The 12,839-nt window shown below is 35.2% G+C and overlaps 1 protein-coding gene across 8 annotated transcripts in view; it reads left to right on the forward strand.

The window, feature by feature from the left end:
* Invs (inversin) overlaps window positions 1-12,839 on the forward strand; it is a 137,021-nt gene that overhangs the window by 84,331 nt on the left and 39,851 nt on the right. For all 8 annotated transcript variants that reach the window (XM_010614358.3, XM_010614364.2, XM_010614357.3 and 5 more), the window contains 4 exons: window positions 146-255; window positions 4,888-5,059; window positions 10,229-10,384; window positions 10,849-11,078. In XM_010614358.3, coding sequence (XP_010612660.1) covers window positions 146-255; window positions 4,888-5,059; window positions 10,229-10,384; window positions 10,849-11,078 — 668 coding nt within the window. The remainder of the gene's footprint in view (window positions 1-145; window positions 256-4,887; window positions 5,060-10,228; window positions 10,385-10,848; window positions 11,079-12,839) is intronic.

The raw sequence follows: 12,839 nt of genomic DNA on the forward strand, positions 1-12,839 counted from the left end.
GGCCTCACTGAGGGCTGCTGTTCAGAAACCATTGTGAGTGCTGTATTATGTGCTCATCATTTTTCTTGCCCTCTTCTTTTAAGTAGATTTTGAATTACTTAAAGTTCTTTATGTGTGATAACTACATTGTCATGTCTGTTCTCAGGCCATGCACAGATTGTCCATCTCCTTTTAGAAAGAAATAAGTCTGGAACTATCCCATCTGACAGCCAAGGAGCAACACCCTTGCACTACGCAGCTCAGAGTAACTTTGCTGTAAGTAAAACAAGACAATTATTTTTTATTAATAGAATTTTTATTTTATAGAATTGTAGATTCATATGCAATTGCAAGAAAAAATACACAAGGTCCCATGTGCCCTTCACCCATTTTAGCCATGTGGTAGCATCTAGTACAATATGATAAACAGGAAGTTGACATTGACCTTACTCAAATTTCACCAGTTTTATGAACACTCATTTGTCTGTACTGGTGTAGCAACTATCTTTAAATAATTGTTTGCCTTATTAATTCTGACTGATATGAAAGTGGTAGTTTTTAAAAAGTTGTTAATCACATAGGAAGTTATATGCCATTTTTACTTTCATGTTCAGTGTAATTTTTTATTGTTTATTGGTACATTTTAGGTATAAGTAAAGTTACATTCATCACTGGGGTCTTGTACCTTTACATGACAGGTCTTGATTCTCATTTTTTCCCCTTGTCCCTGCCCTCCCTTCACCCCCTCCTCCCTTCCCCATTTACAAACACTTTTTTTCCATTTTTTCATTTTCTCATATTTTTTTATTTTCCCTTTTTACCTTTTTCAGTGTAATTTTTATTTATGGTAAGTAAGTGTATCTAATCTTTTTCTTCCTTTTGTAGCAGTAACTATATCTTAGTGCTTAGCAGTCTGTAATTGTCCTGAAAGTAGTGTAACAAAACTTTGGAACTGGAAAAACCTGGCTGGAATCTTGACCATGCAGTTTGCTAGCTTGACCTTGCATAATACTCTTAACCTCTTAGAGTCTTTGTTTCTTTGTATGTAAAATAAGGATAATTATAACTTTATGACTATTTTAAAGGTTAAAGTTACGATAAGTGCCTATTGTAGTTGTTGGGACTAAGCAGGTACTCGAGAAATAAAATACATTCTTATACTACTAGTAGTGAGTATGTATTTTATACATTTGAGAAAGCAAGCATGAGTTTTTATTTCTAGAAGTAGTGAATATTGATATTTAATAGTTCTTCTCTTATAGCTCTTTATAATTTAGCAGGCACTTTCTCAAGTTTTATATCCTCAATCCACCAGGCAATAGCCTAGTAGCATCTAGGCTAGTTCAGCTTCCTGAATACAAATGGCCCCCAAGAGCCAGAGTTTCTTTTTTTTTTTGGTACCGGGGATTGAACTCGGGTCCTTGTGCTTGCAAGGCAGGCTGTGGAACCACTGAGCTAAATCCCTGACCCCATGAGCCAGAGTTTCTTGCAAGAGTCCTGCATACATTAAAGCAGTCACAGTTCTACATGGGTGTGCATAGTGAGACACTTGGTTTCATTAAATTATAATAATGCTATCATCAGCACACTATTTATAAGTTCAACTGCTTGACCTCTCCAGATGTTCTGTTGTGTATTCAGTTGCTAAAATATCTTAATTTCATACCCTTCTTAGTGTCTGGTATCCAGAACAAATATACCTCTGGGCCTTCCTTCTTTTTTTTTTAGTACTGGGGATCGAACTTGGGTCCTTGTGCTTGCGAGGCAGGTAGCAGCACCACTGAGCTAAATCCCTGGCCCTGGTCCTTCCTTCTTGACATTCCTAAAAGTTTGTTCAATATATAACCTAGAACTTTGACAAACAGTTGTCTCCTGTTCTCTCCCAGCAGCTCAGAAAAATAAAAAGTAAACTTTTGAGGAGGAAGTCTTTCTTATTACAAGTAAGATAAGAAATTCACTTGGCCTGTTAGTCAATCTATGGAGGTCAGAACTGAATCAATAATTCAACATAGAGCTGGGCGTGGTGGCACACACCTGTAATCCCAGCACTAGGAGGCTGAAGTAGGAGGATCTTTGTGAGTTTGAGTCCAGCCTGGGCTACATAGAGAGTTCCAGGTCAATCTCAACTACATAGTGAGACCCTGTCTCAAAAAACTAAATAATAACAATAATAATAATAATTCAACATAAACCCATTATTGAGGACATATCGTCCCATTCACAGATTTTATAAAAACCAAGATTCCTATGATCTTGAACCCAAGTTTAATAAATGAGCATGTCATAATTAACTATTAAATTAAAGATTTGTAGAGTGCTATGGATGTTTATTCAAAGAAATGTTTGCTTTAGATAATCTTCAGTTGATTTTCAGAAATCTGCTCCAAAGTTGATTTTTTTTTTTTTTTTTTTTTTTTTTTGGTACAGGGATCAAACTCAGGACCTTGCACTTTCAAGGCAGGCATGCCAAAGTTGACTTTTTTATAATGATGCAAATTCTCTAAACTCTGAAGCCCCTTGATCATGTTGGCCTCTTAATCTCAGAAGAAGTTTCAACACTCTTTGAAAAATGCCAAACAACAACAATAATAACAACAACAAAAATCCTACAAGTATTTGTCATTAAGAGAAGCATACTCTCAGCCAGAGATTTAGCTCAGTGGTGCCTCCATCTGCCTCACAAGCGCAAGGTCCTGAGTTCAATCCCCAGTACCAAAAAGAAAAGAAAAGAAAAGCATACTCAACAAAAAAATGTTTGCAAATTAACAAAAGAAAACAAGGGCCGGGATTTAGCTCAGCTGTTCAGTGGCCTGCCTTGTAAGCACAAGGACCCAAGTTCAATCCCTGGTACCAAAAAAAAAAAGAAAACAAGATGAAAAAGGTCAACTTTTACAATTCAGTTCTTTATTCAAATACACTGAGTAACATACACTAAGAGCTGTTACACCTCACCAGGTCAACACAGTTTTATGACTAGGAAACAGTGTGTGCTTCAGTGAAAAAAATAGTGCTGTGATTTAGCCATGGCTTCTACTCCTGGATCTATTGTCAATATTCGGATGACCTTGAACTTACATTTTTTTCATCTGTAAAATGAGGGAATCTTTGAACTTATTCTTTCTGTAAAATACTTAGTATTTTGTACATTTTTAGGCAGCTCACAGCCTCCAGAAATTTCTTTCTGAAATATTTTGCATCCATTTAAATAAGTATTTGTTCTTCCTAAAAATTTGTAAGAATCCAAGTTTTGAGAGAAGAAGGGAATTTAAAAGGATGGGATGATGTTCCTCAGACAAAGGTCTACTATCTAAAATATATTAAAAACTTTAAAAAATAAAACCTCCCAAATTTAAAGACCCAATTTGAAAATGGGCATCTGAAATGAACAGACATTTTTCAGACAAAGAAGTAGACACAGCAAACAAACATATAAAAAAATGTTCAGCATCACTGGTAATTCAAGAGGTGCAAATGAAAACAACCCTGAGATTCCACCTCACTCCAGAAAGAATGGCTACTGGCAGCTGTCAAGAAATCTTTTTTTTTTTTTTTTTTTTTTTTTTGCTGGTGGGGCTGTAGGAAAAAAGAAACCTTTCTCCACTGTTGGTGGGAGTGTAGACTGATGCAACCACTGTGGAAATCAATATGGAGATACCTCAAAACACTAGGGTTAGAGGTCCCATTTGACCCAGCTATTCCCCTGCTGGGCATCTTCCCAAAAGAATTAAAAGAATCATACCACAGTGATATATATGCACCCATGTTTATAGCAGCACAGTTTGTAACAGCTAAAACTTGGAAACAGCCTAATTGCTCATCACCTGGTGATTAGATAAAGAAAATGTATTTTTTAATAAAATGGAGTACTAAGCCATAAAGAATGGGAAACTAAAGACATTTATACCTTAATGGATATACATTGAGATCATACTCTTAAGTGCAATAAATAGGATACATGTGTAAATACTGAAAAGTTTCTCTGGTGTGAAAAACGGAAAGTATAAATAAGGTTCAAAATGTATAATAGATAATGTGAAATAGAAGGAAAAGGTCCAAAGGGGAACGGGGGTGGGAGGTGTAGGGGAAAGGAAAGGAATAAATGAGAAAAGGAAAAAAAAATTTTTTTAAATAAAATGATGGCATGTTAATTCCCCTTTAAATTGCCACATACAATCAGGATTGCCATGGGTCCTAATTTTTGTGTGATTCCATGGAAAGGACATCTGTATACAGGAAGTGCTAAATAAAATGTTTATCTAAATGAGGTGAACATTGCATTTTTTAATAACTGTCAATCAGTATTCAATAAATATATTAACTATTTTTTAAAATTTTAGTAATAAAACAGACTCTGAGATAATATATTTACTTTCTGTAGAAGCATACCTAGTTATATGGGTCTCTGCATGTGATTTGCCCAGGAACACATATACTTTAATGTTACCCATGATACTGAATACTTCTGAGATTTGTTTGTTTGTTTGTTTGTTTGTTTGTTTTTGGTACCGGGGATAGAACTCGGGTCCTTGTGCTTTCGAGGCAAGCAGCACCATTGAGCTAAATCCCAGCCTGAGTTTTTTAATTGTCAGCTCCTCTAACAGTGGCCTAAAAGTTTTCAAGCTTGACTGAAGATCATTCTCAATTTTGAAGTTGTTGAATGAGAGAATTGATGCAACTGAATGAGGTTTATGTTTTTGAAGGGCTATGGAAACTAAAATGCATATATGAGGACAAAATATTATTATTTTAAATGAAAATTGTACTTTTATAAAGACAGTATCATTTGATTCAGAAGCAGGGGAAAATACTTTGCTTCTTACTGGAAGTCCCATATAACAGTTTTGTTGTTAGCCTAAAACAGGGTTGTCACCATGTTGTCTCCATTTTTTAAATGAAGTTTTCTTACAGGAAACAGTTAAAGTATTTTTAAAGCATCCTTCAGTGAAAGATGATCCAGACCTGGAAGGAAGAACAACCTTTATGTGGGCAGCAGGGAAAGGCAGTGATGATGTCCTTAGGACTATGCTGAGTCTAAAGTCTGACATTGATATTAACATGGCAGATAAATATGGAGGCACAGGTAAGAGCTCACAGACAGGGTCGATTCATTCGGGTTCCAAAGTGTAGGCTGTACTATAAAATTTCTAAAATAGTAACCTGAAAGTGTTGTTCCTAATATAATATTGTGTGAATTTGTTCTTCATGTTTTGAATTTACCAGGATATCACTCTAAAGGCTTTATTCTTCCAAATATGATGGCTAAAATTTACACGTTTCTACCAGATGAATGGTGGCATTTGGTTTAAAATCCAGTCACTCATTTTACATGATTATAGAAACTCTTTCTTATCGTTTGTTTTTAAAAAAGCCTAAACTAGTATTTTAAATCTATGCACATTTAGTAATTAATTATATTTAGTAGTTATTCAGTTTTCAGAAATGTATAACTGTTTGTTTGGTACCAGGGATCGAATTCAGGTCTTTGCACTTGTGAGGCAGGCACTGGAACCACTGAGCTAAATCCCCAGCCCAAAATGTGTAACTGTGTTTTAGGAAATGCATACATCTAACTATTCTGTCACCAGTCTCATTTACTGTGCACCTTTTTCAGGTCTTAGAATCCCTCATTTTACGTTTTTTTTTTTTTTTGGTATCTCGGGACCTTGTGAGGCAGGTGGCAGAACCACTGAGCTACATACCCCGCCCTGCCTCATTTTAGAGGTAACTTTTCATGACCTTAGAAGCGTCACAACTTCAAGTCAGCCTGAAAAAGTTCTTACTACATGCTTCTTTCGATCTCTTTCTCTGTCAGATTTACATTAGTGTGCATTAGCCTTTCTTTTTGGTTAACTTTTCATGTATTTTAATACGGTATGGGCAATAATACTTACATCCTTTTGACCAAATGTGTCTTTCTGATATCCACCATGCCTGAAATTCAGACATAAATTCTTCTCAGATTCATTCATTCCCAGTTCTTTCTCCTGTGGGGGTTTTACTGTATGTCAGAGATGCCTTCTTGACATTTCTGTGAAGGTGAGTTCCTGTCCATCATCCCTCCCTCTCATTAAAAATAGGTCTTACCAATACTAATGTATAGACATTGTTTAGAACCTGATTCAAAGAAACTATTAAAAAGGAGAAAGCCATCAGAAAAATGTGAATACTCTCTCATCCCTGGGCCTGAGGCTCTGCAAATCAGATTTCCTGTTTGCCAATAAGCACCCTTTTAAAATCTTCTCATAAAGGGCAGTAGAGGGAGAAGAGAGGCAGTAATACATCTTCCTATTTACTTCCTGTTTTTATTTTCAGCTCTGGTCAGCATCATCCTTCTTCAACATAGCAGTGATAGTTTGTTTTAGTGACAGTTTCACTCTGCTTCTCTTTGAACAGTCCGTGTCAGCCTTTAATCACCCTCCTCAAAGATGCCACACCCTGCCATAAAGGACCCTTCCTCACAGGTCTGAAATTCCAGTATCAGAGCTCTTCTAAGATTTTAAGTTTTAATAATTCTGTCCTCTTCTTGTTTACTAATTGCGGGATTGGTAGCTATTTTCTACATTTGCTACCTCTGTGACACCTTAAGTTAGTTCTTTTATCTTTCCATTTCAGTACATTGCTAATGACTCTTTATGTTGAATCCTCTCTGTTAAAATATCTAACCAAGTGGTTCAGTCTGCTGACTGAACTCTGACTGATAACGCCAGTGTATTTAAGAAAAGATCCTCGTATTTCAGTGATAAAATATTTGCAAATGAAAGGATGTGACTCTGGAATTTTCTTCAAACAGTCCCAAGTGTTGGAGAATGGATAGTGGTTACAAGAAACACAATTACTTATGTATTGATGAAGCTGGGCGATGGCTGTATTGAGTTCAATGCACTATTGCTTTTTCTTCTTAGTAGTTGAAGTTTTCTATAATATAAAGTTAAGTTCACTTTGACTCACTGCTACAGTCGCCATCACTTTTCTGTGGTAAAACCACTGATATTTGCTTTTCTATGTAAAGAAATGTTGCCTAAGGATGTCTGGTATTTGTATTCAAGAGTGGATTTTACCCGTATGAATGTTGTCAGTGTCTGTGTAAACTGAGTGTTTTGTTTCTCTCTGTTGGGATTTTTGTTTTTTAGTTTTTTGTTCCTATCAGTAGTCCTGTGTTAGCACTGGTTAAGCTTTAATTGTCTCTTTAGCCAGTCAAATGTTAAAGACCATACGGGTCTTTTTCTGCTTCTTATTTTCCTTTTTTTAAAATTGTCATCGTACATTTATTAAATCTTGATCAGGGTTTCCAGGATGACTGCAGTAGGTTTTGAAACCAGACTTATCATTATTGATTTGGAGTTTCCCAGAGATTATAGTTTCCAGTTAGTTGTGAGCTCTAATTCAATTGACCATTTAAAATTGAACAACCATTTATTGTTTTATAATGTCAGTTGTTAAACTTTGACATTTCAATTAAAACATGAATTGTATTTATAACTCAATGCAAATTCAACAGTTGTATTTGGATTTAAATTATTTTAACAAATAAATTCATTTAATGAAAAAAAAAGTTAAGTTCAAAAAGTAAAGTTCTGCTGGGGATTTAGCTTAGTGGTATCACCTCCTGCCTCACAAGTGCAAGGACCCAAATTCGATCCCTGGTACCAAAATTTTTTTAAAAAAGTAAAGTTCTTATGTAAACTTATGACACTTTTCAAAGAGGAAGCAACAATCATTAAGTCTAAGGTTTTATAAAGCTAAATACCAATAGAAAATTGGGAATTTCCTTTAATATGATTATTAATTATATCTTTTAACTTAAGTTTTGTCTACTGTCTTAAAATTTGACATTGATACTATTTATCTATAGAGTATTTCATATTTGATGCCATATCACAGAATTGTAGCATTTCAGAATAAAAACTTACCTTGAAATTAAACTAAGCCTGAGGATTTCAAATCATGTTCTTCAGAACCAATTTCTGAAGTAGTGCTGAGAGAGTAGACAGGCAAGTTGTTTACCTTTGACCTCTTACTTGTTTTATATGTTGAGTGTTAAAAACTTTCATTTTGGTGGGGAAAGGATTCTTATGCTCTTAAAATGTGAAAATCCCTGAACTATCACAGATATTTTGTTTTTTATCTGCCTTATAATACTCACAGCTTCTAGTTGAACAGCTCAAATACATTCTTTCCCACTATTTCCATGGTAGCCTAACTCTATTGGAATGTTCTTTATGTTGAGCCCCAATTTGAGAACAGAATGTTCAATCTGCACTCTCTCCATGTGACAGCACTTCATGTATCATAAGTCACCCAGACCAATTTGCATCTCGAATGGCTCAAATGAACCTACAGCCATTTAGGTCGGTAGTTAGAAACTCAAGAATGTTGAAGAATTCCCAGAGGTATTTGTTTAAAGGCAGATTCCAGACTGTATGTACAGAGATCCTATTTCAAATTCTGTCAAGTCCACCTCCATAATACTCTAAATCTCCTGTTTCTCTTCATTTCCACTCCTGCCACCCTCATTCAAGCTGCCATCATTTTTCGCTGTTTACTGCAACATTGTTATCTGTTTTCCTGCTTATACTTTAATCTACTACAAAGCATTCTCCTCCTAACAACTAGAGTGATGTGTTTAAAACACATCAGACCCTGTCACTCCCCTGTTTCAAACCCTTCATCATCTCCCATCACTCTGATCTAAGTGGCCATTTAGGATCTGGCTTTTTTTACCCCATCACTTGCCTCACTCTCACTGTGCTGTAGCCACCCTTGCCTTTCTTAATCATGCAAAGTCATTTATGCCCTGTACTAATTGTTCCCTTGACCCAAAATCTTCTCTTATGTATGGTTCAGGTCTCAACTGTAGCAGAATACCTGCTATTGCCTTAATTTTAGCATCCATCATTTAATCTAAGAATTTGATAGGGTGTATCAGTGTTCACTAGAGGACCAGATTTAATATAAAATATACCTGCGTTACATAAAGGATTTACTGGGAAGGCTCACAGTGGACACCTGTGGACTGTACTAGAAGCCTGAAGGAACTGGAGATGAATATCCAAAGGCAGTGGCAGACACTGAAGCTTCTCCAAAGGAAAAAAAAGGAAAACTTCCTTCTTCTTTCCCTTTTTATTCCATCCAGGATACAGCCCTATTGGTTGGTGCCATCCATATCTAAGTTGGGTCTTCCCTCCTCACTTTGTGGCCTACGTGTCCACATACAACCCCAGTGCTTTACTAATTTGCCAAGGGGTTCTTACTAAAGTCAAGCTTACATTTCATAAGTAATGATCACATAAAGAGATTTTGATGGTTTTGTTGTTCTTTATTTTGCTTTGCTTTGCTTCCCTTTCTAGAATGTAACCTTATCTGTTTTGTTCCCAGCATTATAGTAGTACCCAACCCAAAAGTCTTCATTTTTTTTTTAAAAGAATTGCAGGTTTCCTTGTGGCATACTCTTTTATGAATGAGACTCAATTCTAGGTACTATAGAGCCATAATACTTGAAAAGGACCAACCACCACAGTCCTCTGAGCTGTTCAAATGGGCCAGTTCAATCCTAAAGAGGAACAGCATAAATTAGGCATTGCATTGGAGTAACAGGCAGGGCTCAGCATAACATTAAACACACATAGCAAATACATTCTTTAAAACTCTTAGAGGGGCCAGAGAAGAGACAATATATAATCTTTCAGGGTATTTTTTCTTCAGTGTTGAAAAGAATTGATTTTTTTAAAAAGTTGAGCCCTGAGAAAGTAGCTCGTATTTGAAGCCATGCTATATGACATAGACTCAATGCAGCAAGACGTGTGCTTTCAGCACAGATAGGTACACAGACCAGTGAAAGAACTAGCACATGTAGTCAGTTGAAAGGACAGTGGGGTTGATATCCCCAGTCACATGGCCCCTTGTGGACAGGTGTTTATTGAGAGAGCAGAATTGCCTGCATCATTTAAATTATTTCTCTTTTCATTTTTGTTCTTTTATTTTCCTAGAAGAGGAAAGGTTTAATATGCTAGTACCTGAAAATAGGATAATATTTCAGACCAATAGGATGGAAATGAATAAAACAATGAGAAGAGCAAGGCAGAAGGAAAGGGGAAAAGTATGAGTAATACATATGAGTAGGAAGGAAGTTAGAAATCTGTAAAAGTAAAAAATAAACGAGAGAATCCTTAAGATTTGGATTGCATGAGTTAAAATAATAAAAGAGGACACTTGTTCAATGGTGCGTCACTTTCTTTTGCTTCCTTTTTAGCTTTACATGCTGCTGCCCTTTCTGGGCACGTCAGCACTGTGAAGTTATTATTGGAAAATGATGCTCAAGTAGATGCTACTGATGTCATGAAACATACTCCACTTTTTCGAGCCTGTGAGATGGGACACAAAGATGTGATTCAGACACTTATTAAAGGTTAGTTAATATGTGTACTCTGATTAAATCACTCACAAAAGGTAGGAATTTTTACATGCTCACCTTGAAAGAAAGCTTTCCCCAGCAGAGATCCACTGAGAGAGAAGGGTGAAGGGGAAAGTGCTCACCTGACATCAGGAAATTCCAGATCTATCTCAAGCTCACCTGTTGGTAGTTGTTTGATTTTGGAAAAGTACCTCACTACTGGATCCTCAGAGGCATTTTCTGTAAAAGGGGAGTCATTCCTACCCTGACCAAAGTACACGCTTAACCTATAATTCTGAAGTAGGAAGTGTATATAAGTGCATTTGTTATATTTAACTTTTTCCAGTGCTGGGAATGAAACCCAGGTCGTCACACACGCTTGGCAAGCACTCTACCACTGAGCTACATCCCCATCCCAACTTCTATTCTTTTCAGAAGGAATACATTAGACATTTTAATTATAATTTTTTTCTTTTCAGGTGGAGCAAGGGTAGATCTAGTTGACCAAGATGGACATTCACTTCTACATTGGGCAGCACTGGGAGGAAATGCTGATGTTTGCCAGATTTTGATAGAAAATAAGATCAATCCAAATGTACAAGATTATGCAGGAAGAACCCCTTTGCAGTGTGCTGCATATGGGGGATATATCAATTGCATGGCTGTGCTCATGGAAAATAATGCAGACCCTAACATTCAAGACAAAGAGGTAGAAATCCTGGGTCTTTTCTATATTGTTTGCTTACAAAGTGTTTATACTATTTCTTCTTTGTTATAAAGTTAAATAAAACAAGTCAACAATTTATCAAATGAAGAGATCGCCCACACACTCATCTGATAATTATGATTTTTATTTGTCACCGTTCTCTTCTTTCATTTTCATTTATTTATTTATTTATTTATTTATTTATTTATTTATTTATTTATTTTGGTGCTGGGGATTGAACTTGGGACCTTGCGCTTGCAAAGCAGGCAGCAGAACCACTGAACTAAACCCCCGGCCCTGTCCATGTTCTTTTCTAATCCTCATCTATATATAATTTAACATAGTTACAGTATAAACTGGTAATCGTTTTATAACTTTTGTAAAAAAAAAAGATGGTGTATGTATATATGTTATATGGTTAATAAACCACTTTTTTATCAACTCAAAGTTATTGCCAACACTTCATGATTTGATATAAAATCTTTCTCATAGTCATGAATGCTTACTGTTGCAAAATTTTAAGAGCTTGTTCAATCCTTAGAACAACTTTATAGTTACTATTATTACTCCATTTTGCAGTAAGGAATTGAAGCTCATATACTTTAAATAATTACCTTAACGTGATATTTGGAATTGGAACTTCAGGGTACATTATGTGTCTTTAACCCAAACCTTACGTTTAAATAAGAAGCCTCATTTAACTATTATATCTCTTGATCACTTTTCCATTGTTATAGATAATGTTGAGAGAATCCTCTTTGTGCATTTAACCTATTTTTTAATTATTCCCTTAGAATAATTCTTCTCAGTGAGATAATGGAATCAAAGTAATAAATGATACATTATATGATCAGGCTATGATATATATACTGCCAAAGTGATTTCTAAAAGTTATTGGCTAATCTGTACTTCCCCTGGCTATGTAGTAATGTGTCAGTTTCTCTCAGTTTAGCAAGTGTTGGCTTCTGTGGGGCTAGCTTATTTTAACTCTTTAAAAATATTACCATGTTATGTTTTCCAAGTTAGAAAATAGATTATTAACCCATTCAGCAAGTTTTTATTGATTGCTGCTATGTGTAAAAATGACATAATAAAAATTTGTAGCATATAGTCCCTGTTCTTATTTTATTAGGAATGCATCTTTTATAATTGATCCTACCTTTCATACTTTACCAGGTTGCCCCTTTCTTACATTAGTAGTATATTAAGCTACTACCCAGTTCTGTAAGTTTTTGTGTGTAGTATTTTGGAGTATCTATGTAAATAATCTTGCTATGTGTAAATAATATTTTTATTTCTTCATTTTCAACCCTTGTGCTTCTCATTTTTTGTCTTTGTTGAACTATCTAGAATCTGTAATACAATGTTGAATAGAAGTGTTAGTAGCTGACATCCTTAATTCATTCACTCTGGCTTCTCAGAGATCAAGCTTTTTAATATTTCACTATTGAGTAAAATTATATTTCTATGTTCTAGAAGATTTGAAAAATTATTAGGTATATGTCAAATACTATTTATGCATTTATCATCAAAATTATGTTTTTCTCTTCTTTTTTATTAAAATGGTGAATTACATTGATTGAGTTTTTTTCAAATGTTAAACCACTCTTGCATCCTGGAGTAAGCCCCATCTATGATCAATTAAGCATGTTTATGCACTGGTGGATCTTATTTGCTCATATTTTAAGATCTTTGCATCTCTGGTCATTAAAACATTTAAAACATTTTGCCTATAATTTTATTTTCTCTTCTTTTTTTTTTTTT

The sequence above is a fragment of the Fukomys damarensis genome, unplaced genomic scaffold, assembly GCF_012274545.1.
Source record: "Fukomys damarensis isolate Sample0158 unplaced genomic scaffold, DMR_v1.0_HiC HiC_scaffold_36, whole genome shotgun sequence".
Lineage (NCBI taxonomy): Eukaryota > Metazoa > Chordata > Mammalia > Rodentia > Bathyergidae > Fukomys > Fukomys damarensis.